The sequence below is a fragment of the Hemibagrus wyckioides genome, linkage group LG10 (assembly GCF_019097595.1).
Source record: "Hemibagrus wyckioides isolate EC202008001 linkage group LG10, SWU_Hwy_1.0, whole genome shotgun sequence".
In the NCBI taxonomy this organism is placed as follows: Eukaryota; Metazoa; Chordata; class Actinopteri; order Siluriformes; family Bagridae; genus Hemibagrus; species Hemibagrus wyckioides.
This window is the reverse complement of record NC_080719.1, coordinates 8389121-8415693: the sequence shown is the minus strand read 5'-3', so window position 1 is coordinate 8415693 and position 26573 is coordinate 8389121. Positions and strand designations below refer to the sequence as shown.

General features: G+C 38.3%; 1 protein-coding gene across 6 annotated transcripts in view; it reads right to left on the bottom strand.

Annotated features, from left to right (window-relative positions):
• Nucleotides 1-2878: 2878 nt before the first annotated feature.
• LOC131360294 (A-kinase anchor protein 13) overlaps nt 2879-26573 on the bottom strand; it is a 72122-nt gene continuing 48427 nt past the window's right edge. For 4 of the 6 annotated variants that reach the window (XM_058400564.1, XM_058400563.1, XM_058400567.1 and 1 more), the window contains 23 exons: nt 25194-25236; nt 24106-24217; nt 22350-22512; nt 19710-19771; nt 19544-19613; nt 19313-19460; nt 18546-18652; nt 18154-18297; nt 16730-16980; nt 14189-14314; nt 13932-14049; nt 12899-13150; nt 12723-12799; nt 11807-11988; nt 11528-11610; nt 11199-11381; nt 10831-10983; nt 10015-10076; nt 9721-9765; nt 9173-9223; nt 8089-8505; nt 6028-6343; nt 2879-4567 (listed from right to left, as the gene is read on the bottom strand). In XM_058400564.1, coding sequence (XP_058256547.1) covers nt 4509-4567; nt 6028-6343; nt 8089-8505; nt 9173-9223; nt 9721-9765; nt 10015-10076; nt 10831-10983; nt 11199-11381; nt 11528-11610; nt 11807-11988; nt 12723-12799; nt 12899-13150; nt 13932-14049; nt 14189-14314; nt 16730-16980; nt 18154-18297; nt 18546-18652; nt 19313-19460; nt 19544-19613; nt 19710-19771; nt 22350-22512; nt 24106-24217; nt 25194-25236 — 3224 coding nt within the window. In that variant the 3' untranslated portion in view covers nt 2879-4508. The remainder of the gene's footprint in view (nt 4568-6027; nt 6344-8088; nt 8506-9172; nt 9224-9720; nt 9766-10014; nt 10077-10830; nt 10984-11198; nt 11382-11527; nt 11611-11806; nt 11989-12722; nt 12800-12898; nt 13151-13931; nt 14050-14188; nt 14315-16729; nt 16981-18153; nt 18298-18545; nt 18653-19312; nt 19461-19543; nt 19614-19709; nt 19772-22349; nt 22513-24105; nt 24218-25193; nt 25237-26573) is intronic. The other 2 variants (XM_058400565.1, XM_058400566.1) reach the window with 2 other exon arrangements.

Below are 26573 nucleotides of genomic sequence, written 5' to 3'. Positions count from 1 at the left end.
TGGCGAATGTCCGCTCCTCTACAGAGCCAGCAGCTGCTGATACACACCAGGCACACAGACCGAGCTGGAACACGCAGTGTATACTCACACCAAGTAGACAGACAGGGCTGGAACGAGCCCTTTTAGACACACAGAGCACACAGGCTGGGCTGGAACTGGCACTGAAATACAGAAACAGTCTGGCAGAGCAGCAGATTTCAGGCTACTGTCAGATATACAGCCTTCAGTTTGCGTCTGGCGAAATAATCAGATTTACAAAAACGATTAATCAACCTGACAAATTCATTCATTGGGTTTGATTTTTTTCAATCTAAGAAACCTTGCATTTAGTCAGTGAGGACATAACTAACAGGGTTGAAAGTAAAATGGATGGATTTTTATTTAAAGCATAGAATTAATACACATATTAGGGATAACTAGCATCCCTGCTGTAATCCCTAGCATCCCTGCTGTTGGTGCGAAGACATTAAGAATGTTCTAACTATTTACAGGAATTCATTTAAGTTGCTTTTCTTCTTCCCATGATTTTCTGGAAATACAGCTGATGCAACTTCCTGTCAGACATGGGACATGTGAAACATTCCGAATGCCTCATAGGGATAAATAAATAAATAATCCTTATAACCTAGAATGGATGACTCACAATCACAAACCGCGAATAATACTATTTTTGGTGTAATTATATTTCAAGGTCAAATTTACTTACAGTGCTCAGAGATGTTTGTTTATCTGAAATATGCACAGCATACGTCTGTGCAACACATTTTTACCTGTATTTAAACCTGCATCTTTTGCTTTTTATTTAATATACATATCTGTAAATATAATATCAGTGGGATATAAAAGGGAGCCCCAGTCAGTGGAATCACTCATGTAAGAAATACTACTCACAGATAAGACTACTACATCAGTGCAGTGTTTTGTCCAACATTTTCTCCAACACCTGCTATGTTTTGCTTATTCGTGCCCAAATTCTAACAAATTGTTGCCATTTCTTATAGCTAGCTCTTTATTCCACTGCATAGGAGTAGACTAGTGCTGCACATCCAAAGCTGCAGAAATCATTCCAGACTCCACCCACCTGGAGCTTCTTCTTTCGGGCCATCAGACTCTGGCATTTGGCAGACGCTCATATCCAGAGCGACGTCCAAAAGTACAAGCAATGAATACATTAACACTGGTTCAATAGGTAGCAGATTTACAACATACAACAAAACATAAAACAAACAGGATAAACAACAGCTTTCAGTAAGTGGTAGGTCTTCATCTGGCGTTTGAAGATGACTCGGCTGTACAGCTTCTCGGGGACGTTCATTCCACCACCCCTGTGTCAGAACAGAGTAGAGTCTAGATGTATACCTACCTCATTCCCTGAGAGAGCTGCATTTTGGATCATTTGCAGAGAATTGCATACAGAGCTAGACCAGCCAGAAGAAGAAGGTGCAGTAGTCCTGTCTCGAAATATCTGTCATATCCGAAATACAGTCAAGTCCACCTTACAGATCCCATAGGACACACTGCGCTTTTTACTGTAAATCTGCAGTTTGTACATCAGCTTTTTGCCTGTTCCTGTATTATTTCTGATTTCCTATTCATGTTTATTTTCAGTAAAGGAGGAGTCTCCATCACTTGTTTCTCCATTTCACTGAAAGTTGTATACTGTATATACAGTAGCTGTGTAGTATGGGATACATAAAACCTTGACTCTATAATGTGATTGCTGTTCTAGTTGTGTAATATCTGGAGCATTCATTTAGTGCTGTGATTTAAATTTTTCTAATATCCCTAAATAAACACCTGCCAGCCATGAATACTCTGTGACCGTTATATACATGATCATATTTGATCGTTTTTAATGTTGAATTCGGTAAATAAATCACCTGGGCATTTCTGCTTTACAAAAATCTTTCATTGTAGTTCAAAAAAATTGGATTCGACGTTGTATATCAGCACATTGCTAATAAACAGCACTTCTAGAGGACAGCAAGCGACTTCTTTTCCGGTCAGCGCACGTCCTCTACGGAGGTCATACCGACTACAAGCATCCATGCTGATTACTTTTCAAGTATTTCTATTTGCTTTGTGTAATTGCGACAGATGTGTACCCCACATCGCCATGTTGCTAAGACAAGTAGGCACTTTATATATAATATACAATCTGACAGCTGCATCCTGGGAGTGTGTCAAAGACATATTAGTGTTGGAATGTGATTTATCAAGTGTGCAAAGAGAAGAGTCAAGTCCTGAAATTTGCTATAGCTCTCTCCGTTTACATCTGTCATATGCGATTTACTCAATATACAGTAATTGTCAAGTAAAGACATGACAGATGGTGTGCAAATATCATTCTACACACTCACTTACTGATCATTCACAGTTTGATCATCTTCCCTGAGGCCTGGAGCGGCATGGTGGTCTTCCTATTCTTTCTGTTTTTTTGTACCAACAAATGATTCTATTAATGGCACATGTTTCTGATGAAGAAGTGAGGGGCACGAAGCCTATCACCATACATACATTACTGCACAGTTTAATTCTTTTCTTCGCATATCCCAGCTAAGGAAGTTGGGGTCAGAGTGCAGGGGCAGCTATGAGAGCTGGAGCAGAGAGGGCCTTGCTCAATTGCCCAACAGTGGAGCTTAGGTGGTGCTGGGGCTTGAACCCTGATCCTCTGATTAACAACCCAGACCCTTAACTAGTTGAAGCACCATGGCCATGAAGCAGTGTGAATGATAATGATGATTATTAAAAACCAATATATTACTTTCATCATTAATGAGCAACTCTCACTGAAAGTTAGGATTTTAGTTCATATTAACCTATTCGTGTGTATATGTGGACATATACATTAAAAGATTAGACAGAGAAACAGAACAGCTAATTTAAACATGTTTCTTTTAATTATTCTGAGGCCAATATTACATTTTTTTTTTTTTTTTGCCTCCAAGGTCAATGATAAATAAAGTCTTCTTACAAAATAGTGAAATCAGCTACAAATTAGACACACACAGTCCTTTCTTATACAGTTAATATCATTCACAAAATATTTACATCTTAATTTTGTCCCTTTAGATAATTCAGCAAGAAAACAATACTGTACCTCTTCAAGTACTGAATATTTCTTACTATTTTTTATTTATTTTTTATTTTTTTTGCACTCCTGAGAAAAAACGCTGCATTGTTTATTAGTGCATTTCATCATTTGTTTAAGCTACACTGAGCAATTCTAAATACTTTGCCTGATTTTATGTTGCCCTGGTTAGGCCACACAAACATAAGAAAAAGTGTAGCCGAGACTGAAACTGCACACGTCCTCAATTTTGTAAGGCCATAGAAGGAAAAAATATTTGATTCCCTTTTTGTGTGTAAGGACCATTATCTGTCATCAGAGTGTAATATCTGATTACCTCAGTTCTAGGGTCACATAAACACAGATATGTAGGTACAATGACCGTAACGATAAACAACAACGAAGTACTCTCTGTCACCTCCTGCTGGATCGAGTCATTCAGTGCAAGCGAGTGCTAGCTGGAACGAAACAAAAAGGAACAGCTTGAGTGTGCTTGAAGTGCACAAATCAAGTCAAAGTGGGACTTCTAAAAAATGGATTCAGACTACAAAAGCTGTGCGCTGAAACACCGCTGACTGAAATGTGACCGAGTGAATAGTTCAGTGTATTATTTGTAAAAAAACAAAAACAGGAAGTGAATGAAAGTGGTTGCGATTGCGATTGCTAGGCTCCGTGCCTAAGTGGTGTGAATGCGTAGTTGCTGCAGTTTTTAGTGTGTTGCATTTTCTGTGCAAACACACACACACACACACACACACACACACATACTCCCTGTCCAGCAGGTCATTTTGTTTCTGATTTCTACAATATTTACAGTTTTACTCATTTTAGCCCTGTTTTGTAAGAAATACGTCTAGCAGGACGTCCACAGTATTTATAAAATCACACATTGTGACATGTAATAATGTATATGTTTAGAAGAGGTGGTGATAACCACACCATAAGCGATGTCTGTCTGGGGTTAATGGTGTCTAGACTGATTGTCCTGGAGGTCTATAAAGTGCCTGATAGGATTAAATTCTCAGAGAATTATTGTAGAGCCTTGTTTCGCCAACATCTTGCTGTTATTATCCACTACTCTCAATAATAAAAGACAGACATTTTTTTTTATCCTTCTCATATTTTGTCTTCCAGTATATAAAAGATTTCTGGGGCATTAGGCATATTGAGGTCAGACAGATGAAGTCTGCGTGTGTGACATTCAGAAGTGAGCGTCACTCTGTGAATTGCACATACAGATACATGTCCCACGTGTACGCGCCACATATGCAGGATGTGGAAATATTTCGGGGGCGAATTCAGCCCAATTAGCGTGGCGGAGCGTGCCAGGGACACAGCGCAGGCACTTTGGCAGGCATCCTGCACTGAGTTACATTCAGCCGGTGCAGATAGCTTAGAGAATGAGAGAGTTATGAGTCGATAGGTAGCGAAGGCCAAATCAGGAGAAGAAAGTATCTCCATCCAGCGGAGGCTCGGTCAGTGGCAGCAGATGGGATTCTGGAGAAAAGGACAGATGTGACCTTTATAGTCAGTAAAAACCAAAAAAAAATAAAAAATACGATTCAACACATAAATAACCGCTAAACCTATAGCTAGTCATCATTCATTTCACTAACAATCAAACGCCCTGCATTCAACTGGAAGATGTAAAGAAGCAGGAAGTCACTGGAAATTCTTATAATACATAATATTTCAAGGTTTGTAAATAAATTCAGCTCACAAAAATTTTCTCTTTATTTTTCTAATTAAACAAAAAACATTCGATATAACCGTTCTATTCATAAATCATTTTACCATTGCTTATGCCTCGTAATGTTTGCTTGTGAGCATCTTTAGATTGCATCATGAAGCACATAATGCCTCATAAACTGTGCTGTAAATAATAAGAATAATAAAAGCTGCAATCACGTTGTAAAGGAAGTGTCACTATCCATTATAATATGAATGCTATACTGGAGAATCTTTCAAACTGATAATGACCTGTTTATACTCCGGCAGAATAAATTCTGATGTGAATGAAATCATCACTGCTTCCAGATAAAACAGGGATGGACATATGTAGCACTTACAGTAGCTTCCTGTCCCTCCAAGGTTAAACAGGTGCTACATACACTGCATGTGTCCTTAGGATTTTTATATATATATATATATATATATATATATATAGGAAGAGACAGGAAGCTACATTAAAGATGTGAAAACTCTGTATGGCGTTTTGTAATTAAGCTGGATAAATATGTCACTAGTGTCTTTAAGCATATAATGAGGAATAGTTGAAGATATTATTCATCGTACTTCACTGATACCATTTGTTTTAGAATTGCTAATAAATATTACGTCAGCTTTATTACTATGCACAGGTCATTAGTATTACACCCCATGGCATTATAGTAACTAATAGTAGCATTTGATTTACTTTATTATTACTGAATTATTTCACAGCATATCATTAGAGCCGTATGAGGCATTATTAGTGTTGATGAAAATGTTTGCACGGAATTATTACCAAGAAGTATTTATAAATATGAGAAACTGTTATCAGATATTCGATCATTTTGAGGGTAACATGTTCAAATAAAATGCTAAGCCTTAATCAAAAAATGTATTTCCTTTCCAATATTATGAGTATTTTAAAAAATTGGTTCATTAGGTAATTGTTTTGTTTTTGTGTGTGTAACTCAGAAACATGACACAAAGCTCTCTTCTTCTTCTTCTTCTTCTACTATGTTGCTGTCACATTCACGCACCTCAAACATGTGAAGAGCTTCTGAGGCTCTATTCCCATAAATAACAAGATAAAGATTGACTATTCTAGAGCTCCAGGGTATAACAGATGGCCTGCATTAATCAGATATTGATTATTATGTGGTGAGCGGAACATGTAGGTTAATCAGGTGATTTATGCTCCGTCAGTTTGGCTCATTTAAACCGGTCATTTACTGGATTAACAACGTTACCTGCTTCCTGGGTGGACTTGTTCTTGCTTTTCTTCTTCTTCTTGTCTTTCTTCTCTTTGGGCCTGGTGAGCTGGAGGAGGCGGCCGGGGATCTGTTTCTGGCCCTCTGCGCTCACGGCTTTAGGAGCGAAAGGATTGAAGGCGTTGAGGTTTCGGCCTTTCTGTCTGGAGTCCATTCTGGAGAGAGAATTCTTTCTGGGGCTTGTGGAGTGCTCTCCTTCGTCCTTCTCCCGCTTCACCTCTTGCTCCACAGAACTGCTGCTCTGAATGTTTAATGAGTCCTCTGAGGTGCTCGAGAGAGTCCTGCTCACCCTCTTCTGGAAGAAATGCAATCCAAAATCATCACAATCACTGCTTATGCTTGTTGGTGTATTTCCATGACTGGTGCCATTTGTGTTCTTATTCAAATGACATATAGTAATAATAGTAAAATATACATTTACAAATATGTATGTAAAGGTTAAAAAACATATTTAAACATCAGTAAAGTGTCCTTCACAACAACTTACATATTTCAGTTAATAAAAAAATAATCTATAGCCTTTATATACACTTTACCTTGAAACAGAATCAAGAGAATCATCATACAATTTTCTTCATAAATGTGTGACTCAATTTAACATTTATTATTTGACATATTCTTTTCCATGAGTTATCTATTATTACTCGACCCTGTTACCGGATCACATACACCTCTATGAAATATTTAGTGTACTTTAAAAGTCACATGATCAACAGAAATCTGCATCTGATTTCTCTGAAGACAAATTCTCTCATTCATTTTTTTTATTATATGTAAGGAATAACATAAAACAGACCACGGCCGTTATACGAAAATAATCCAGGAGGATGATGAAGCCTTGAGGAATAATGCACATAGAGGGACATAATGCATTGTGTTATTATTTTCATATGACAGCGTGGTCTGGAGTGTGTTATACCTGTTCATACAGATGTTATAACAGTAATAAATAGTTCCTCAACAACCTTGCTCTCTCTCCCTATCTCTCTCTTTCTTTCTGAGACTTTCCTGGTTTGATAAACTCCGCAAAGCAATATATATGTATTACAAAGCACTTATGGTATCTCAGTGGCTATGGCAGTGAACGTAGAATACGGCTACTGATTAAAAAAAACGCCAAATGCTGTAAAAGTAATGTAAATTTGTCCTCATCAAAAACGTCACGCTTCAACGAAAACGCATTTTACTTTCTTAAACGTGTTGTTTATAAAAGCTGTTTATTATTAGCCCTAGAATATGTGGAGAGTCTGCTATTCAAGTGCTTGTGAATAAGCTGTTACTATAGAAACAATAATGCATTAGCAGGGCAATTGTGATTAACCTTTTGCTCATGTTACAGTCAGAAACACGTTCCCAGCCGTGCCGATAAATGCAAATAATTTACACCTTCTGACCCATCAGATTTCAGCATTGTGATATCAACTATCAAATCAAATAAAAATCACTCTAAATGTTATTAATAACCATCCTGCTGAATATATTATACAGCAAAAGTGAATGTCCTCAAGGCATTAGAATGGATTCTAGCTAACCACGTTCTGTCTATTCGATAATTCTAAAAATAAAAAAAAAAATCGTTTAAAAGAGAAGTGCAGCCAAGATCCGCTTGTAAAAAATACGACCTGAAACAGGTTGATGTCCTTTTAATGCTTATCTGCATTAAAGTTAGGTTCTTACAGTTAGAAGGGCTAAATGTATTTTGCCAGGTTTGTCTAAGTCTTGAGTGATTACTATATGAAGAATACAGCATATGTAACATTTTGGAAAGGGCAGATCCCTAATTTAGCCACTTAGCTTAATCTTACTTTTTAATTACAGTCTTTGTGGTATATAGAAGGAATAATGTAAATATCACTTACAGTTAGTGTTGTTTTACCATTTAATCTGTTTTTCTCCTTACTTTTTTGCCAACACATTTCACTTTATCTTTTAACTTTGAGTTAGCAGCCTCAAGTGCACTGAAATAATTAAAATAATAATTTTGTGCTCTAATCAGTATCCCAAGAAAAGTAAGTAAGTTTGTCATTATATAGGTCTCACCTCCGTCTCCTTGAGTTGTTCCAGCATGTCCATCTCTCTCTGCATCTGCTCCTTCTCTCTCTCCAGCCTCCGCTGTGCATCCCTCAGTCTTTCTAGGTCTTTCTGGTAGTCCTCCTTCCTGCTCTGCAGCTCATGCTGAGCCTCCTCCAACTCGGAGCGCCTCTTCTGTGCCTCCTCCTCTTTGGTGGTGAGGAGTTGCTCTCGGTTGCACAGCTCTTTGTCTCGTGCCTCCCACTCCTTTTCCCTGCGCTTCCTGTCCTCAGCGTGAGCGGCTGCTTCCTGGCGCTGGCGCTCCGCACTGCGCTGCTTCTCCTGCTCCACTAGAGACGGAGGCCGAGACGAGGGACGTGAGGAAGGACGCTCGCTTAGAGCCTGACGCTGTTCCTCCAGGACCGTGTCTTGCTGAACCACCATGGCCTGCACAAATACACACACACACACACAAAGTACCTGAATCAGAATTCTTTTTGAAATGAATAGTCTGTCTTAAATTTTATTCACTCTTTTAATGTCCGAGTTACTTTAACACACTACGCATTACTTTAACACAGCTCCATTGCACAAAACTGAACTGCCTACATTTCATTATAATATTTAATTTGAATCATAATAATAATATGAGAGTATATCTTCAAATAAGTCCCTGCAGTATATTTGTTTATTTGTAATATTTGTTACTTCCAGGTTAAAATGAGGTATCTTCATCTATCCATATTTTCCATTTCTGGAAAAAAAATACTATTTTTTTTCTCATTGTTTTAAGTTCATATAAAGTTAACGTAAGCAGCAAAAAGGATAACAGTGGAAAATATATATATATATATATATATATATTTATTTATTTATTTATTTATATTTATACATTTTTTTTATTTATATTTATTTATACATATATAAATGTGATATACATATCGATATACGTCTCTTTTTCTATTATTGGCTGAGCAAGCAAGAAGGCAAGAAAGAAAGAAAGATAAACTAGAGAGAGAGAGAGAGAGAGAGAGAGAGAGAGAGAATGGGTGAGTCTATCATAGAGAAGCTGAAGGAGTACAGTGCTGATTGTGGTGTAAAAGTGAAGCCAGACCTGCAGTGAACTGAGGAGCTCATGGAGATGTGTAACACTGCTCAGGATCTGCTGTACAAACACAATCACATCACACTTTAATCCCACTGACATTTACAACTGCACACTCATAAGCACTCCTTCATATCCACTCCATATCAGGAGGAAAATGGGTCTTAACATCTCTTACTCTGTTTGCAAACACTGTGATCTCACTAAGCACTTGGGCTGAAACAATTTTGGGGAAAACACATTTAACTGTGATCAGACCAGCACTGGGGTTGCAACTTCCCAGCATAAAACCTAAGACAATATGTCTACATACAGTAGAAGCTGTGATGGTGTGTCTACTTATTACATCACACTTGTTATATTAATATTTAATTCAATATGCATTTGGCTCAATTCAGTTTCCTCTTAAAGCCAATTAAAGATCAAGACCAGAGCAAACAAATGGCCACCAGCTCTGTTCCAGCTGCCATCTTCAGTCTGTTAAGCAGCTAAATCCAGTAGCCATTGACTACCGATAACACGGCTCATTGAGAGTGAAGCATGTTCAGAGGCGTTACCTCTCTGTTCCTCTTCAGAGTGAGCAGCAGGTTGGAGTTTCCCCCCTGTGAAGAAAACAAAGCAGTGAGTGCAGTCCAGCTGAGAGACTTTTTTTAATCAACCTGACTCCAGAGGCAAGTAGCCATGGGCTCAGTGCTGCACTGCTCATTATGAGCTATAAACAGCCAAGGTGTATCTAACACCCTTCTAAATGAAAAGTCTAATGACTTTATTTTATTTTATTTTTTTTGTGCCATATCAAGCAATGGATTTATCAAAATGAGTTTTGGTTAATGTGATTGCGGATAAACTACCTTTTTTAGGACGCTGTCGGATTCTGTCCTCCTCAGGTCCTCGACCTCCTCTTTATCTCCGTCTGCAAAGCCAGATAAACATTAGCCACAAGCACTCGCTAAACACTGAGCTGTAGATTCTATTACACTGAATCCTTGAACATAAAAATAAATGATCAGCTGGGAAACACAGACAGTTGCTGTTCACTCGGTATAATTTCCCCCACTGGTGAATACAATTAGCATAATACCGCGGCAGACATGGCAACATTTAGTTGGTGCTGCTGTAAACAGGAGACAACAATTTCAACATCATCAACGAATTGTAGCCAATTGTGCTTCATATATACGATTTAACTGTAATTGTTTCAATACAGATTTATTCAGTAAACAAAATTTAGAAAATGAGGCACATTACTTAATATTTTGCCTATTTTCTGGAGGCAATGCCAATTATTTCAAATTGTCATTGGATTCCACTTGACATTAACTATAAGTGTAATAATTTTGCTAATGGTGGGTTGTAGATTTCAGCACTTTACAAAATGACCTCTCTAAGGAGTCCACAATGGATTTCAAGAAGCAAAGTGATCTACTAAAATAACAGCGTACAAATGACTAAAGACATAAATGCGCCAACAATCCCTAAAAACGAAGCATGACTGAAAATGAGTACTGAATATCATAGTAGTAATAAGCAATGTTCATAACAAAATAAAAACTGATAAAAGAATGCTTCAAGATGCCAAATAGAGATTGTCTAATAAATTTCTTTATGTGATCAGAATCTCCACATTTATTAAAACAAAAAATGACAGAGCGGAGGCATGCTCTCACGTTTGGAGCTGTTCATCTGGTGGCTGTCGAAGCCTCCAAAGGTCTCAGATCTACGAGGCAGAAGCACTGACGCTGTGTTTCCGGGATCAATGGCCCCCTGCTGGCTCACGGCTCCTCCCAGACCGCTGTGGACCAGCGTCTGCAACATCTCCACTGTAGTGCACACAAACCCACAGAGACACCCGCGTCACTAACTGCATTACATTAAACGAGTTACCAAAGAGTCCTGCTTGACATTTAGTGGTGGAAATGAGCCCTAATGATGCCACAAGGGACACAGCTTTCATGTAAAAAAAAAAAATAACCAGCTCTAACATAGAAATACACAGAAATGTTTCTCTTCAGGTTCTGTATAAAGTGTCACTTACCTTCTCTAATTGCTTCCTTCATGATATTCTCTCCTCTGGGCATGTCTTCACTGCAGGCTCTGAACAGCATCCTGATGGCCGAGGCTGCGTCTTCACGCGATCCAGAGCCACCCATTTCATGGAAGAGCTTTATCTTCTCATTTAGGAGAGCCATGATCTGATCATCCTTTCTTTGAAGCATTGCTGAGAGATGGACAGAGTGAAGAAAGAGGATACAGTAGGGACTAAAGCAATCACTTTTTAAAAAGGAAAAAATTGCTATTTGTTTATTTAAGCTGAATCTTCTTTACAACAATGGAAATCTTTCATAAGCTCAAATTTTTCCTCACCTCTCATCTCTTTCGCTTTGGACTCCAGTAACTTTTTGTCTTCCTCCGTCTCACTTGGAATGCCCTCATCATCGTCCTTTTCTCTGTGAAAGCACGATCGATTTGTAACCCAGACAAACAGTACTATTTCTGGTACATTTCTGTTCTTCAGCAATAAATAATGTATATCCTATAAAGTGATCTCTAAGGTTCAATAATTATTCTTAACAACAAGCATCTAATTATACAGAAACATATACCCCTGAGGCTGTGAGCAAGACCAGATATGCTGGTACTTACTTAGACTGCATAGCGTTCTGAATGAGCTGCATCCACGTGTTGCGCTCGTCTCTTGAAGTGGCATGCACTTCCACCATCTCTGGTTTCTCTATGCCTGCTGCGATGATGAAGAAGCCTCGGTCCTCGTTAGCCACCTCTCTGACGATTAGCTTCTGTAGAGGTATAACGGTGGCGCGTTGGTCCTGGAGACAGTGAATAGACACGAGAGAGAGAGAGAGAGAGAGAGAGAGAGAGAGACAGAGAGAGGAAATTAAGTAAAATGAACAGAGGATGTGGGCGGAGTTAGACCGAGACAGAGAGCAAGAGCAATAGATAGATAGAGAAAGAGGGAAAGGTACAAACAACCCCACTGTACATCAACATCAACAACAGTTCAACTAAAGTGTTTCACAATTACAATGACATTTTATACTTTGGCTTCAATATTGTCCCATTAACCAGTGATACAATACAGCATGATAGCATCACAACTACTGCTATAGAGTTGTCTTTAAAATGATAATCAATTTTTTATAAACATAAAGAAGATTCTTTTAGTATGACCTAATTGGAAGGCAATTCTGTTCACCAAACAGCTATTCAATAAAAGTTTTGAAAAAATATATCAGATTATTTACAAAGCATGAAAAATATCAGCTAGGTTTTATGTTCTACGAAAGTAACATCAATACACACCATAAGGCCATCGTATATATTTTGCAAAAACATTTTCTAATAACACACCACATTCAGGACTGTGAATGGGAAAGAAAGAAATTTTTCTGAATATGTACCGAGCCATTATGTCTATAAATCTGTAGCTGACAGACGCATGAAGAAGAAAACATATGAAATGCTTGGGTAATGCTTTCAGCCTGTCAATAAACTCCCAAAGTGACCTTAATGTCAAAACCTAATATTTTGTGTAAAAACATACTAGGGAAGCGAAGACGTATTTCTGGTCCTTCTCTTGCAGGAATATTAAGACGTCAGTGAGAAGCAAGGCTTGAACATCTGTCAGGGTTAAAAGACATATTAAAATAAAGACCTGTTACAGAATATAACGTTATGATAAAGTGTTTTCAGGAGGAATTGTTTATCCTTCTTTTTTACCCTTCAGTCTTCCTGTTGTGGTTTTCAGCTGGAGCGGCCCGTCGTGAAGGAGCTTCCTTCCTCGTCTCAGATCTTCTCGGGCGAACATCTGACCGCTCTTCATGCGTGTGATGGTTCTGCCGTCTGTCCGGTTATAGATCTCCTCTAGCTTTTTCTTCTTCTCATGCTCGTTCACCTTGTTGTCCACAGCAGCTATTACCTCCTTGATGAGTTGCAGAGCCTGTGTGAGGTCCTCATAGTCTTCCTCGTTCTCTGTGGATATACACGCACACAGACACACACAAAGACATGACCAGTCAGAACAGCAGTCTATTGAATTTCACGTGATTTCTCATTTTAACAAGCACTTTCTCTTGCAGACGAGAGAGCCTGGTGCACCAGAGCTCAGTGGATTTTGTCTTATTGCATATTTTATGTGAGCAATGTGAGGAGTCGCCAGCTTTAATGTGAATTATACCTGAGTGCAATTCATTATCTGATTGACCAGATGTTGATTAATTTTTGATAACAGCAGCTCTAGCGTGGTTATAATGATCAATTCTGTAGTAAAAACATACATAGGCACTTTTAAGCTAGACAAATAAACAGATTTTTATAAAGTATGCAATAATGTATTTAACCTTTTTGGAAGGAGTCTCCACTGTTAGCACAGTTTCCCAAGCAACCCTTTTTCACCGGGAATTATGTTATGCCTTTTATGAATTTGACATTAAAATCAAAAGTGTTCTATTACATCTCACACTGCTCTGGCGATTTTTGGGACACAAACTCTTTCAGATGCCCTACTTTGTGGAGAATGCACAGTGTGTAAACACGACACCTCATAGGGGCAGCAGCAGAGCTGTCCATAAGACATAAGTGTTTACAGAGGGAGAACTACTGCAGTGCTGTTTAAACACAGAGCCGGTGTGTGTGTGTGTGTGTGTGTTTATGTGTGTGTGGGGAAGGAGAAGAAGGGAGTGATCTAAAGCGTTAGTGATGCTTGCTCATGTGGATGTTGTCCACGTCTCCAGACTGTGTTAAAGTGGCTCACCTTTAGTGTGCTGCAGGACCCTCTGCAGCAGGACCGGGTACTTTGTTAATCGCTGAGTGACTAGTAATACGCACTCGGGGATCCCCATTCGACGAACAATACTGCTGCTCATCTTTTTCTGCAACGATCAAGGCAAAACATGTCATGCAGTTCAGATGTTAATTAGCCCACATCTAGTGAGAGTTGTAAACTGTTAATCGCTGCATAAACACTTCATGCCAAAAAGCTAAAACCAAGTGAACCAGTGAATTGATTACCCTGATAAAAGTCTGGAAGCGCTTGTCTTTGGTGTGTAGCTCCTTGTACAAGTTCACTGCTTCGTTGTGACGGCTACAGAACTTCCCATAAACTTTCTTCATGCTTTCGCCATTGGAGCCCGAAAACTGAAACACACATCATAGAATAATGAAGTGCTTTAAAAAAAACATACATATCAAATATATACATACATCGAGGTCAAAAGTCCACTACTAAGAGGCTGTTTTATAGGTCATTTTATGATATTCCATTAACAAACTAATTTTCTCTGCATATATTCAAGCTCTGGAATGTTTAATATACTACAACCCCTTTATGTGATGTACTACTTCACCCTACGCCACTGTTTAAGTCTTGGAATCTGTTTAGTTAGTTAAAGGGTGGTGATTTAATTAGCTATAAAAGCAACTCTGACAGCGGTGTTGGCTGAAATTCACATCACAGGGTTTTGATTAAGGTTTCTTTCTAATATGTTATTGTTTCTACAGTAACAGCTTCATTTCCTTTTCCGTTAGAGATTTCTGTATGACTCAGTAATTCAATAATATAAAAAGGATATGACCAGACATCCCTGTCTCATTTTGGTTGCAGACTGAAGGAAATTCATTTGAATTTCTGAACTATAAATTTACAATCCATATATCCCTATAGGCTGAACTAACAACCAAACTTATCTTTCACTTCTCTTCTCTAGCAAATAATCTCTGAAGCACATCTTTTCTGGAGTATCCAATTAAACCTATCCAGCAATGCTGAAACCAGTCTGTCCTGTAATGATTTATCCTACTCTTCAGTTACACCATCTCTGCCAGTCAACTTGTCTATCTCATTCCTTCTCTTTCTTCATTTATCCTCTGTTGTGGTCTGTAAATTGTGTCACAGCTGCTGTTTCTTCATTAGAGAAAACGTGGCAGTGATTTTTCCCCCTCTTCTGCATCCCAAAATATGAACTGAGCCACTTCACTGTACTTATTTTAATGTATAGTATGTTTCACCTCTTCGTTTAATAACTATTCCTCATTTTTGGGTTTAAGTAGCCTTTATTTGGTGCATATACATTACAGCAGAGTGAAGTTCTTTCTTCACATATCCCATCCTTGGGCGTTGGGGTCAGAGCACAGCAGGGTCAGCCATCCCTGCATCCCTGCAGTGCCGGGGGAGGTTGGGGGGGCCATGCTCAAGGGGTCAGCAATGGCAGCTTGGCGATGCTGGGATGCTCGAACCCCAATCTTCTGGTCAACAACCCAGAGCCTTAACCACTTAAGCTACCACCGCCCCTATATTGTTGAACTGTATATGACTGAAAATATGAATCTATCCTCCTTGTTCATGAAATCAGAAATTGAGAGCGCGATATACGAAATCAAGAGGTCAAGAGCTTAACGTTTACATCAAACATAAAATATGCCAAACCTTGGATGGGATGAGTTTTAACATCAGAAGATTACAGTGTGTTTAAGTCTTGTTAGCCAAGAGCCAAGGTACATTCGACGCAGATAAATCTCAGACAAACTGGGCAGTCATTAGAAATATGCCTCCTTTTATTTTCACAAGGTATTAGCTCATAGTTTTCTGTGTTTGATTACAGTATTCCCAGTACACTTTCATACCATTATTAATGATAGGAAGAGTGACTGGAAGTACACCGGTCTCTTCTCAGTAATTTACTCAATGCACTGTGTTTGTTGAACAAAAAAAATCATTATCTGTACTTTTTGTTAATCGAATTGAGTTCTTGTTTGTCAGATCACAGACTCAGTGCTTGTAGCTACTCCTTCTCCTTCTTCTCCTTATTATAAAGCAAACTGTTTTTATTAGAGAAGCTTCAACTATATATTTTTTTAAACCCACCCTTAGCATTAACAAAATTAAAATGTTGGCGTGTTAAACTTGTTTATCATCCCTCATACAGTTCTGTCCCATGACCTTACATAAGGCTCTAAGAGGAAGTTCCCCATCTTAAGATAAACACAGGGCCTTCCAGGATGACCACACAGGGAAGCTCAATCCTGACTGTCTCTCTATTGGTTCCTGTTTTTGCCCTGTATTATATATTTACCAGTCCAATATTTACCGCTATCCAATGATCTCATCTGTTAAGCTTCAGATTTTCCTTCTAGTTTGATTTCTACTGGCTACTGCTAAATCTGCAGGGATCTGATGATGTCAATAGGAAATCCTTTTGTCTTGCATACATATTGGACCTTCTGGACATCCCAGAATCTTCTGGATCCCACTTTGCCATGCCAAGACTTTTTTTTGTTTTTTGAGGCTGTGGAATGTTACCACAGTGGATGTCTAATATGTTCATACAAGTGGCTATAATCCATATGAGAAGTGCTCTGAAGCTCTGGTATGTCAAGATTATGACAACACCTAGTGCCATCTTAATTATAAAATTGTAGCATCACAGTGAGAAATTCAGATAAATATAATCTCTGAAATATGTTGTTTTATAAAAAAATAAAAAAAAAATAACATAAAAACAGCCTTGGTAGTGGACTTTATGAACCAAAACAGGAGCACCGGGCTCTCCTCACCTGGTTGACCAGTATATCCCCAATCTTGCTGACAATGAAGGCTCCGTCTTTGCCCTCTTGCTTGGCCTCTCTCCTCCTCTCAAGCAGGCTGCTGAAGAAGAGTGTGTGCATCTCCAGTAGATCATCCAGCACAGGGAAGACTTTATCCACCGTCTGGGGTTCCAGCTGCACCTCTTTCAGCAGCCCTTTGCTGTACACATCCGCCATAATCCGCAGCGTACGCACGTGGTGCATCTCTGTCTGAATCAGCTCTGGAAGGAAGAGAGACAGTGGGTCCATGATAACAAGTTACTTCTTTTCAATACTGTTGTTGGGTATGTTTCTTATACCACAGGGTGTTGATTCATTTTCCAAAACATTGGTTCTGACAAGACTGCCAGCTGAAATTCAATTCACAGATCTACATTAATATGCTCGTTCTACTACATTACTATTTCTATAGTAACAGCTCATTCTAAAGCAGGCTCTGACAAACAAGAAGATTCAACAGAAATATTATATAACAGTTAAAAACATTTAGACGTTCCTCTGGTGGGATTACGCTTAGGTTTAAGCCTAACTTGTATGAAAAAAGACGCCGATCATTGCTGATGCTTTAAGGTATGATTGTTTGCATAAGGTAACAGGAAGTCTGCTTCACAACGTCGATAAGCTTCCATAACAGATAACAGCAACCGTTTTATTTCTTACTGACTAGAATTCAAGTGACCACACCACAATGACAAGCAGAAGTGAACAGACGAGAGAATGGCATATTTGTGACATAAAGGTTACTATGAACAGCTTGCTAGCTAATTAGCTAATTAGTGTTTTTTATGAGACAGCACTCTTTCGAAGCACGCTCAGCTGAAACTTGAATAACGTACATTATAAATGACCCTTCGCTATATGCTGCAGTAATCCAGCTGACTATACATTTAATTATACATGCATATAAATATTATATATTTCATAGTAAATAGCCAGCTATTTTACAGCCTTCGACTTGATAAATGCTCAGAGGGCGTTAAGGGAGCACACACACTCTGTATCACAAATCCCATATCCTATTTTCTAGTATTTGGGGCATTCTGTAAAATGGGTAATATTGTCTTTATCTTTGATATTATTGCTAGAAAATAATGACTGCAGACCAGAGAACAAGGTATCAGAGGAAATGCAGCTGGAACCGAGCTTTATCACAGTACTATAAGGCATGTGTTACATATAGGTATTCAAAATTCAGTTCAACAGTTCAGTACAAATGAGTTAAAATGACATTTTTCAGCTAATACGCTAGCCATAAAACACATTAAACCTCACGCAATCAGAAGTCCTTCCTACTGCAGTACTATTATTGTAAAGTGTCCAACAAATCAAACGGTTCAGAAAGCTGCTTGTTACAGGTTTTGGTATGAACATACGCTTCCCACAGGTAACCCTACCGTAAATGACATCCTGCTGCTTGATGACGTCCTTTTTCAGGTGCTTCAAGTATTTCTTGTCCGCTGTAAGGCTCCACGAGTCAGCTTCCAACTCTTTGGCATCTGCCTCAAACTCTCCCATCAGCTGCCCATCAATCTCTGTTCCTATAAACAACACAGAAATGAGTTTAATAAGCGTGTGCAATAAAGCTCGCTATGGTGAATCAGGAACATGCAGCAAATGTCACTAATAAATTGTAGCCTGCTTCTGGTCAATTGCCTGCTCTAACGGATTTCAGGCACGAGATCGTTTGAAGCCTGCACCTGCTCCCTAGCTGTTAGGGAAGATAAGAGGGAGCTCCAGGAAATAGAAACAGATGAAGGGCTTTTCAGGAGGAAATGAGGCTGCTTACCTTCATCTATCAGAGACTCGGTGGACTCGTTGACCTTGTTGGCTTTGTGCAAATTGTCCGTGGACTGGGATAAATATCTCACACTCTTTAATGGCATTTCATCAAATCTGAAGGAAGAGAACAAGGAAGTGAGTGCTTACGGCTAGTGGATGTACACCGATCAACTGGCCTAATTGAATTCTCAGGAAGAGTTAATAAAGGTTTCCAGTTATGACTTTTAATTTTCAGAAAATTAATCTTTTACAAGGATTTTTAGATCCTTGGGGGGAGGAAGGATCAAGGAGGCAGGGAGGAAGAGGCAGCACACCCGTTAAAGGAAAAAATCCAACCCTGAACAACTTCAGTCAATATTTATAATCGATATCTCATTTTCAGTTGTGCAAGAGTTGATGTTTTTGGTTTGCTTTTAGCCATTTAGTCTGTCCAGTTCTCACTTCCTCATCCATATACTTAAAGCTAACCTGTTTGAACAAAGCTTAAATTTTCATGCTAATGCCACTGTTAGCACTATCATGCTTGTTTTCTCGTAGTTCACTAACTAGCCGAATCGAGCTGTTCCTTTAGTTAATCGTCTCCCAACACACACACACACACACACAAGTTTCATTACTGACGGGACTAAAGAAAATACTGCATCAATTAGCACCAGAATTGCTAAACGAATGACAAATATTTTAACATTTTCTTTTAAAGTTATAGGATAGCGCTCAGGTAGTTGTGTACAGTACTGTCTCGTTAATTAATACAAAGTTAAACCGGATCCTCACACTGCAATGTTGCTGATGGACATGCTTTTGGACAGGTTGCTGCTGTTGAAAGACATGATGCTCGTGTGTCTACGGGGAGCAGCCAACAAAGAGAGGTGGTCGTCTGGAGACAAAATGGCTGACCAGGGCCTTTCCCGAGGGGCAGAGGCTAAATAAATGAAAAAAATAGTAAGATAATGTAGTATTGCACATTGTGTCATGGTTTGGGAAAAGAAATTACACACAACATACTTTTTGTTCTTAAAGTGACTCCAGGCATGGTGGACGACAACGGTATCACGATCTGGGGCTGTTTTGGAAACTGACAAGCAGACACAGAAAAATTCATCACTAAAAGCATTTTGTTTGTTGTAGTTAAGAAATCCGTTTAAATCGACTTCACAGTCACGCTGCTTACCTTTCCTTTGGTACACACAGGAATGCTGTCTCGGCAGCTCTTGTGAACACACACACTGCAAACTAAAAGAGAACAAACACTTTATGTGAGCCATCATTCAAGGGCATTTGATTTAATGATTGTTCTATGAAAATTCATCGGCGCTTTCAAACGAGCACAGGAAGCACATCCTGTGCACATACAAATATAGCACATAGAAAACATAGTGAACTTGTTCCATAGGGCAAAAATAAAGCCCGTAAGCTCGTCCTGGATCAGTGAGCATAAACCGACTATGCAACATGAGATTCTCCCTCGGAAAACCCAAGGGTTAATAAGAGTGATTCGCTTAAATCATAGCCTTGGGTTTACGATATGGCCTGGAGTCAAAGTGGTAAAGACAGTGCCAGCCAGGAAACTCCACCAAGCACACAAATAAACCCCGGCTTCAACCCACACAATCCTGCAAACCAGAGACTTTCCTTAAAAAGCAGGGATCTGACTGGAACAGCCTTATCATCATCTGCATTTAACAGACAATTATCTGTTACTGTGATTCTATATGAAAGTATGCATGGTGTATAATTCGTCATTTTATTTATTTCATTTTGTCAAGTTTATTTACAGCAATTCTATTTGTATTAGATCTAGCAACGTTTCTGAAACCTCAGAGGATTTTTCTTCCTAGTCTTCAATGCAGGGGAGGCTCGCAGGGTTAAGCTCACGGTCTTTCAGTGGAAAAACAGAACCCAGCTGAATAATTCATTGTCGGCAGATTATTTGCCATTAACATATGCATTTTTGTGGGGAACCAAGATGAACCAAGTGAATGCAAACAAGGTGCTTTACTCGATCATAGTTTTGTCCAATCAAAGTACAAGGTGCACAAAAGGATAGTCAGTAGGATTGTAAGTTCTTCAGCACTGCAAGCTCAATTTGAAACCTAGAAATCATGCCTGCTGCTGGCTGACCTTTAAGTGTGTGCGCGTCTGTAATAGTTTGAGCTACTTCATTATTAAGCCATCAAAGACACCTTGTGATATAATGCTCTGCTCAACCCCAATACTTTCATTGTCAAGCCTTCGATATATATCTCATCTAATATCAGGATCTGCTTCGAAGGCAGATTTACTGCCGCACTGAGATTAGAATAAAAATGATTCGTTATTATTTCTAATAAAGAAATATATACGAAGGTCAGTACAATGTGACAAATAGATAAATTCAAAACAGGTTCTAGAGTCATTCTGTTAACACTTATTTATCAAAAAAGATTCATTGTAAATGAGTATATATATGGCTCTTCTGTGCTAGAACTGGGCGTAAGGGGAAGAAATGTAATACAGCCACATGGACTGAACTACTGGTCCATGAAAATGGCTCTACCAAATACCGAAGCACAGCAAATCCTACATGGCTAAAGGTCATAAATACAAATCTAGAAATGAATGAGAAAAAAATATATATCTAAAGATCTAAATCTTTAAAGAAGCATATCTCAATTTGAATAGTCCAAGAGGAAGCAAAAAAGGAAGGTTACCAGAAATGGATGTGCTGTTGAGAAATAAAGCTGCCTTGTGAAATGACAATATGTCCGGTCGATGTAGGACAAGGAAGTTCTAGGAGTATTGTGTATTAGTTATGAACAAATACAGTTTCAATATCCAGTCTCAAAAATGACCTGCTTTTGCGCAGTCACCTGTGGCAATCAGCTGCTTTAAAGGCATGACATAATATAAAGGCTGAATTAAATCAAAGCAAAGCTGTCAAAAAGGTTCAGCCCGATAAAGGCTCTAATCTGATCCTCCAAATGAACTTTAGTTCTAAAATTTTATAAAATAATCCTAGGGCCAGCTACTACTAAATATTTGACATGCACAGTATAGCCAAAAGTATGTGGACACCCAACCGTCATAGCTATAAGTGTTTACTGAACCTCTTGTTCCGAATCCATGCATTTTAATATGAAGTTATTCCCCGCTTTGGTACATGATCAGGCTTGTTTCTACAGCATACAATGTCATTCTAGACAACTTCATGACAGTTTGGGGGAAAGAAACATATGGGTGTGAAGGCCAGGTGTCTACAAACTTTTGACTAAACAGTGCATAACCCTATAATAAGTCAATTATAGCCCACTTGGAAAAATCTGTTAGAAAACCGATTACATTAGAAACCACAACAAATAATTACACGATCATGCCATGAGAAAGCGTGAAGGATTTTTTTTGTTCACCGGTAGACGTCCATTTAAACATGTTGGGTCTGCAAAGCTGCATTCAACACAAACCGATATTCTGAGTAATCCTGATTCCAGTGGTCCAGTAGCTTTATGGAAATGACTCTGAGGCATTTGCCTCAGCGGATGTGCTTACTAATATGAGTCACACCATATGTAATGTCAATCTGAGCTGTTTTTCAAAGAGTTCAGTTTCCCCACTGGTGAGGTGGCAGACATGCTGTCTCCATCCCTGTATGCATGATTTTCATCTCTGTTCTTACATCCATTATGTAACAGTGCAAGGCAGTATTTAAAAAGAAAAATATTCATTAGTGCATATCTGGAGGATTTGCACTGGAACTGAAAGCACAGGGTGTGAATGAGTAGCATTTAGAGGGGCAGTAACATTTACAGTAACATTTAGAGGGCCACTCTCTTACCCGTACAACTGACAGTGTCTTTAACGTTGAGGGTTTTGTTACAGTGCTGGCAAAAAGCTGCATGGCCCAAGCTCACAGAGCTGAACAAATGCCCGTTCACAGCCTTCTTTTCCTTTTCTCTGGCTTCTTTCTCTTTCTCCCGACTCTTCTCTTTGTCTTTTTCCTGTATGGCAAAGAAAAATAAATGAAAGACCCTTAACACACAGACAATGCCAGTATCGGTCATTTCGTAGCACTTTGTTGTTTTTTAGTTGCAGTGTGTACTACAATATGATAGTGGGCTGAAATAAAAACAGATAAAGCATTTCAATGCATTTAAAAATATTTGCATTGCATTGTTATACATGTAAGTAGAACTGTAAACTGTAGCTCTAGTTAAGTTCCCCTATTGCCTACTTCCTGTTTGCAATAAGGTGGACAAAAGAGCGAAAGCAAGGCCACTGCACTGCAGACAGCTATGTCTAAATGTCTTTTCTGAGATGTAGCGTTAATTGTAAACACCCACAATTTCAAGAGAACGCCCCTCAGAGTCTAAGCACTGTCAAGACAATTAACATCATTAAAGACGTGAAAATACCTACACTGGTATTTTCTATCTACAATCTACACTGGCAATGAACACAAGTTCTCCTTATTCTAATGAACTAACAGAATGCTTGAAGGTCAACCTACCTCTTCTTCTTTAAACCCAAGTATCTTACTGTAGCGACCATATTCAAAAAGTTTTCTATAACTTAACATAATGGTCAGAGGAATAGAGCCTTCAGAGGCTCAGTCATACTGAGAGAAGAGACACGCAGCAGAGAGGAAGTGATGAGCTCAACATAGGAGGTGCTCTTCCTCTGTTCAGGACTGATTTCGGATCAGCTGAATTAGCTCATAATCAAAACACAGTGGTGTAAGTGAAACCTATCAGTAGATGCTAAAATGCAACAATCATGACATCATCGGGTTTCTGTGTAAAGGGCTTCAAGTTCAACAAAAAAGTGCATATGATTTCTATGCCTCAGATATTTATGGTAACCATAAGTAAGCAAGTGTTAGAATAGCAGGTCTTCTCTTCACAGTGCCTTATCTTCCTGCCTGACGTCCTATGCGGAAGAGAAGGGTGAGACACTTTAACAGTTCTCAAGCTTTCACAAGTGTTTAACCAGAGCTTCAACTCTCTGACGTCAGGCAGCTGAGTCACACGGCCATTATTTAGAAGTGCAAAGTAATACCAATTTCAGCAGTACACAGTTGTGCAGCTGATGTGCTGTTTGAGGAGAGAAAACAAGCCCTACGCTGCACAGCACATTAGCATTACAGAAAGTATGTTATTCATACCTGGTTTACGCTGTGTGAATACAGCAGTGTTTTACGATTATTACTGTACTTATCACACTGTATAACGGACTGCGTGATAAAATGTCCCCTCTGTGTCAGATTACATGATATTCAGTAGATTAGTAGGATAATATGGAAAGCTCATACTTCATAATGTAGTGTACAGTATGGTTGCTTTGAAACGGACTGCCCAATAATGCAGGCTGGGATCATTCTCTCACATGAATCTCACATAACAAAAAATTTTCTTTACTAAATCTGCCACTGGTGAGCATGACACTTTCGGCGTTCTACTGTAAGAGCACTGGTCTCAACTCAGGACTAACATCTGTGACATCAGGGGCTTTTATCTGTGACAGCAAAATCAGACTGAAAATCATGATATAAGTATAAACCCGTCTTAGTCTTAGTGATGAGGGTTAGAACTTACCCTAGATTTTTTGTACATTTTACTCTTCAGGTAACTAAACGTCCGGCTCACTTTGTTCTCACTTTTTCCTTCAAAGTCCCCTCTTAAAGGGCCAGGCTCCTCTTCTGTGATACTGTAAAAGACACGCAGAAAATGATTACTATATTCATAAAGCTTTTTTTATTCTGTTTTCTTCAGTTATTATGCTTTAAGATAAGTAAAGAGTTGATGTGTATATATATGGTGTATATATTTTTAAATATAGTGTACATACTGTATATGCACTAGTATATGAACTATGCAATAATATACACTACCAGTCAAAAGTTTGGACACATCTTCTAATTCAATGTTTTTGGTTTAGGGATTTATTTTCTACATTCTAGAGCAATACTGGAGATTTCAAAACTATGAAATAACACACATGGACTTAAGTAATCCATATGTAATGACAACAAAAAACAGTCAGCTGTTATTTTAAGACACGAAGGTCAGGTGTTCTGGAATAGTTCTTTCAAGAACAGTATTGTCAAGTGCATTTGCAAAACCCATCAAGCACCATGATGAAACTGGCTCACATGAAGACCATCCCAGTAAAGCAAGACCAAAACTTACCTCTGCTGCAGAGGAGAAGTTCATTTAGAGTTACCAGCCTCAGAAATCACCAATTAACAGCACCTCAGATTAGAGCCGTTATGAAGGCTTTACAGAGCATCAGTAGCAGACATATCTCAATATCAACTGTTCAAAGGACATTATTGTGTATTTCGGCCGCCTTCAGCATTGTTTTACAATGTAGAAAGAAATAAACATCAGGAAAGACCATGGAATTAGAAGATGTGTCCAAACTTTTGACTGGTAGTGTATATATATATTTTACTAGCTATTACTGGCAAATAACTGGTTATGTGTACGTATTTTTAACAATTGTATTGTCCAGTAATATATGTAAATTGTAATATCTACTAAACTGCTAACTCAGTCTATAGACTATATGGATACTCTGTTCTTCTATTATTGATTATTAATGTCGTCATCACTATGCAAAGTTCCTGGGATATGCAGTGCAGGGGACACTGGAACTTTTACCATAGTTACCATAGACTTACCTGTAGGCCAGAGAGTTTGTAATGCTACCACAGGATCTCATAGCTGGAAAGACAGCAAGAAAACGAATCAGTTAAATCGTAATTTTCACTTATTGAGGATGGATTTAATCAAATAAAATGTCTGAATAATATATCTTATTTTATTTCCTTCATTCGAACCATTCGACTCAGTATATCACATGGTTATATAATTGCACTGTTAAAAAAGAAAATTCTCAAATTCTTTTGGGAAAGAGTCATGGGAAAGCAGGGACTTGTCTATTGCAAATATGAAAACCGCAAAAAAGAAGTGTCTCAGTTTTACAGTCACGCTGAAAGATGGTAATTCAGCGGCTTTGAGAGAAATGGTTCCAAAAGAAGACAAAGTGGAGAAAGTTGGCAAGGTTGTGTTGTTAGCAACTCAGCCATGGAGATGGAAAAATATTGTAAACATTTCAGTACGTGCTAATCTTTAACCCACAGTAAAAGCATGAGGATTCAAGAGGGCAAAAAATAACTGCTGGGCTCCAAAACAGTCATTTCGCAGCTGTATTCGGATCCACAGCAGTGTTGTGACTGATCGCTCTGATTGTATTTCTGGTTTTGGATTAGTGCTAACAAATGGTGCGCTTCAATTATCAATATGCTAATAAAGCAGTGTGTAAATGTTTTCATGCGCCAAACCCGAACCTGATTGAAGTTGCTGGTAATTTTCTCTATGCTTATGTATATATTTAGTTAAATTTTATTCCTCAGTCATCGTAAATTCACATTTACTTTCATGGCACAGCTAATTTGCTTTTAGTGATACCCATAAAAAACCATAAAGGTCAAAGACCACAGAGCTGAAAATGACAAAATGGTAGCTAAATGGTAAAAAAAATGCCTCCTACACATTGCATGTTCTAAACCTTAATGTAGGAAATGTGGTAATGCAGTAATGTAGGAATTGAGGAAGTGGGAATTCAGAACACCAAATTAAGTCATTTTTGACCTCCATACAAGTGGGAAAAACATCAGTATATGTATGTTGATAGACAATAATAATAATAATAATAATAATAATAATAATCACAATAATAATCACAATATTATAATTATTGTTAATAATAATAATAATAATAATAATAATAATTATTATTATTATTATTGTTGTTGTTGTTGTTGTTGTTGTTATTAATAATAATAATAATAATAATAATAATAATAATAATAATAACAATAAACAAAAGTAGTGGCAAATAGAAAAAAAAAGCATCTTTAGAAGTGCTTTGTTTACTGTAGATGGGATTATGTAGCCATGTTGCTTTGCTATCACTTTCCGAACTCATGGTTGAGGAAACCTTCCTCAGGTTTTGAGTAGGAATTCCAAATTGAAAGAACATTTCAAAAAATGATGAA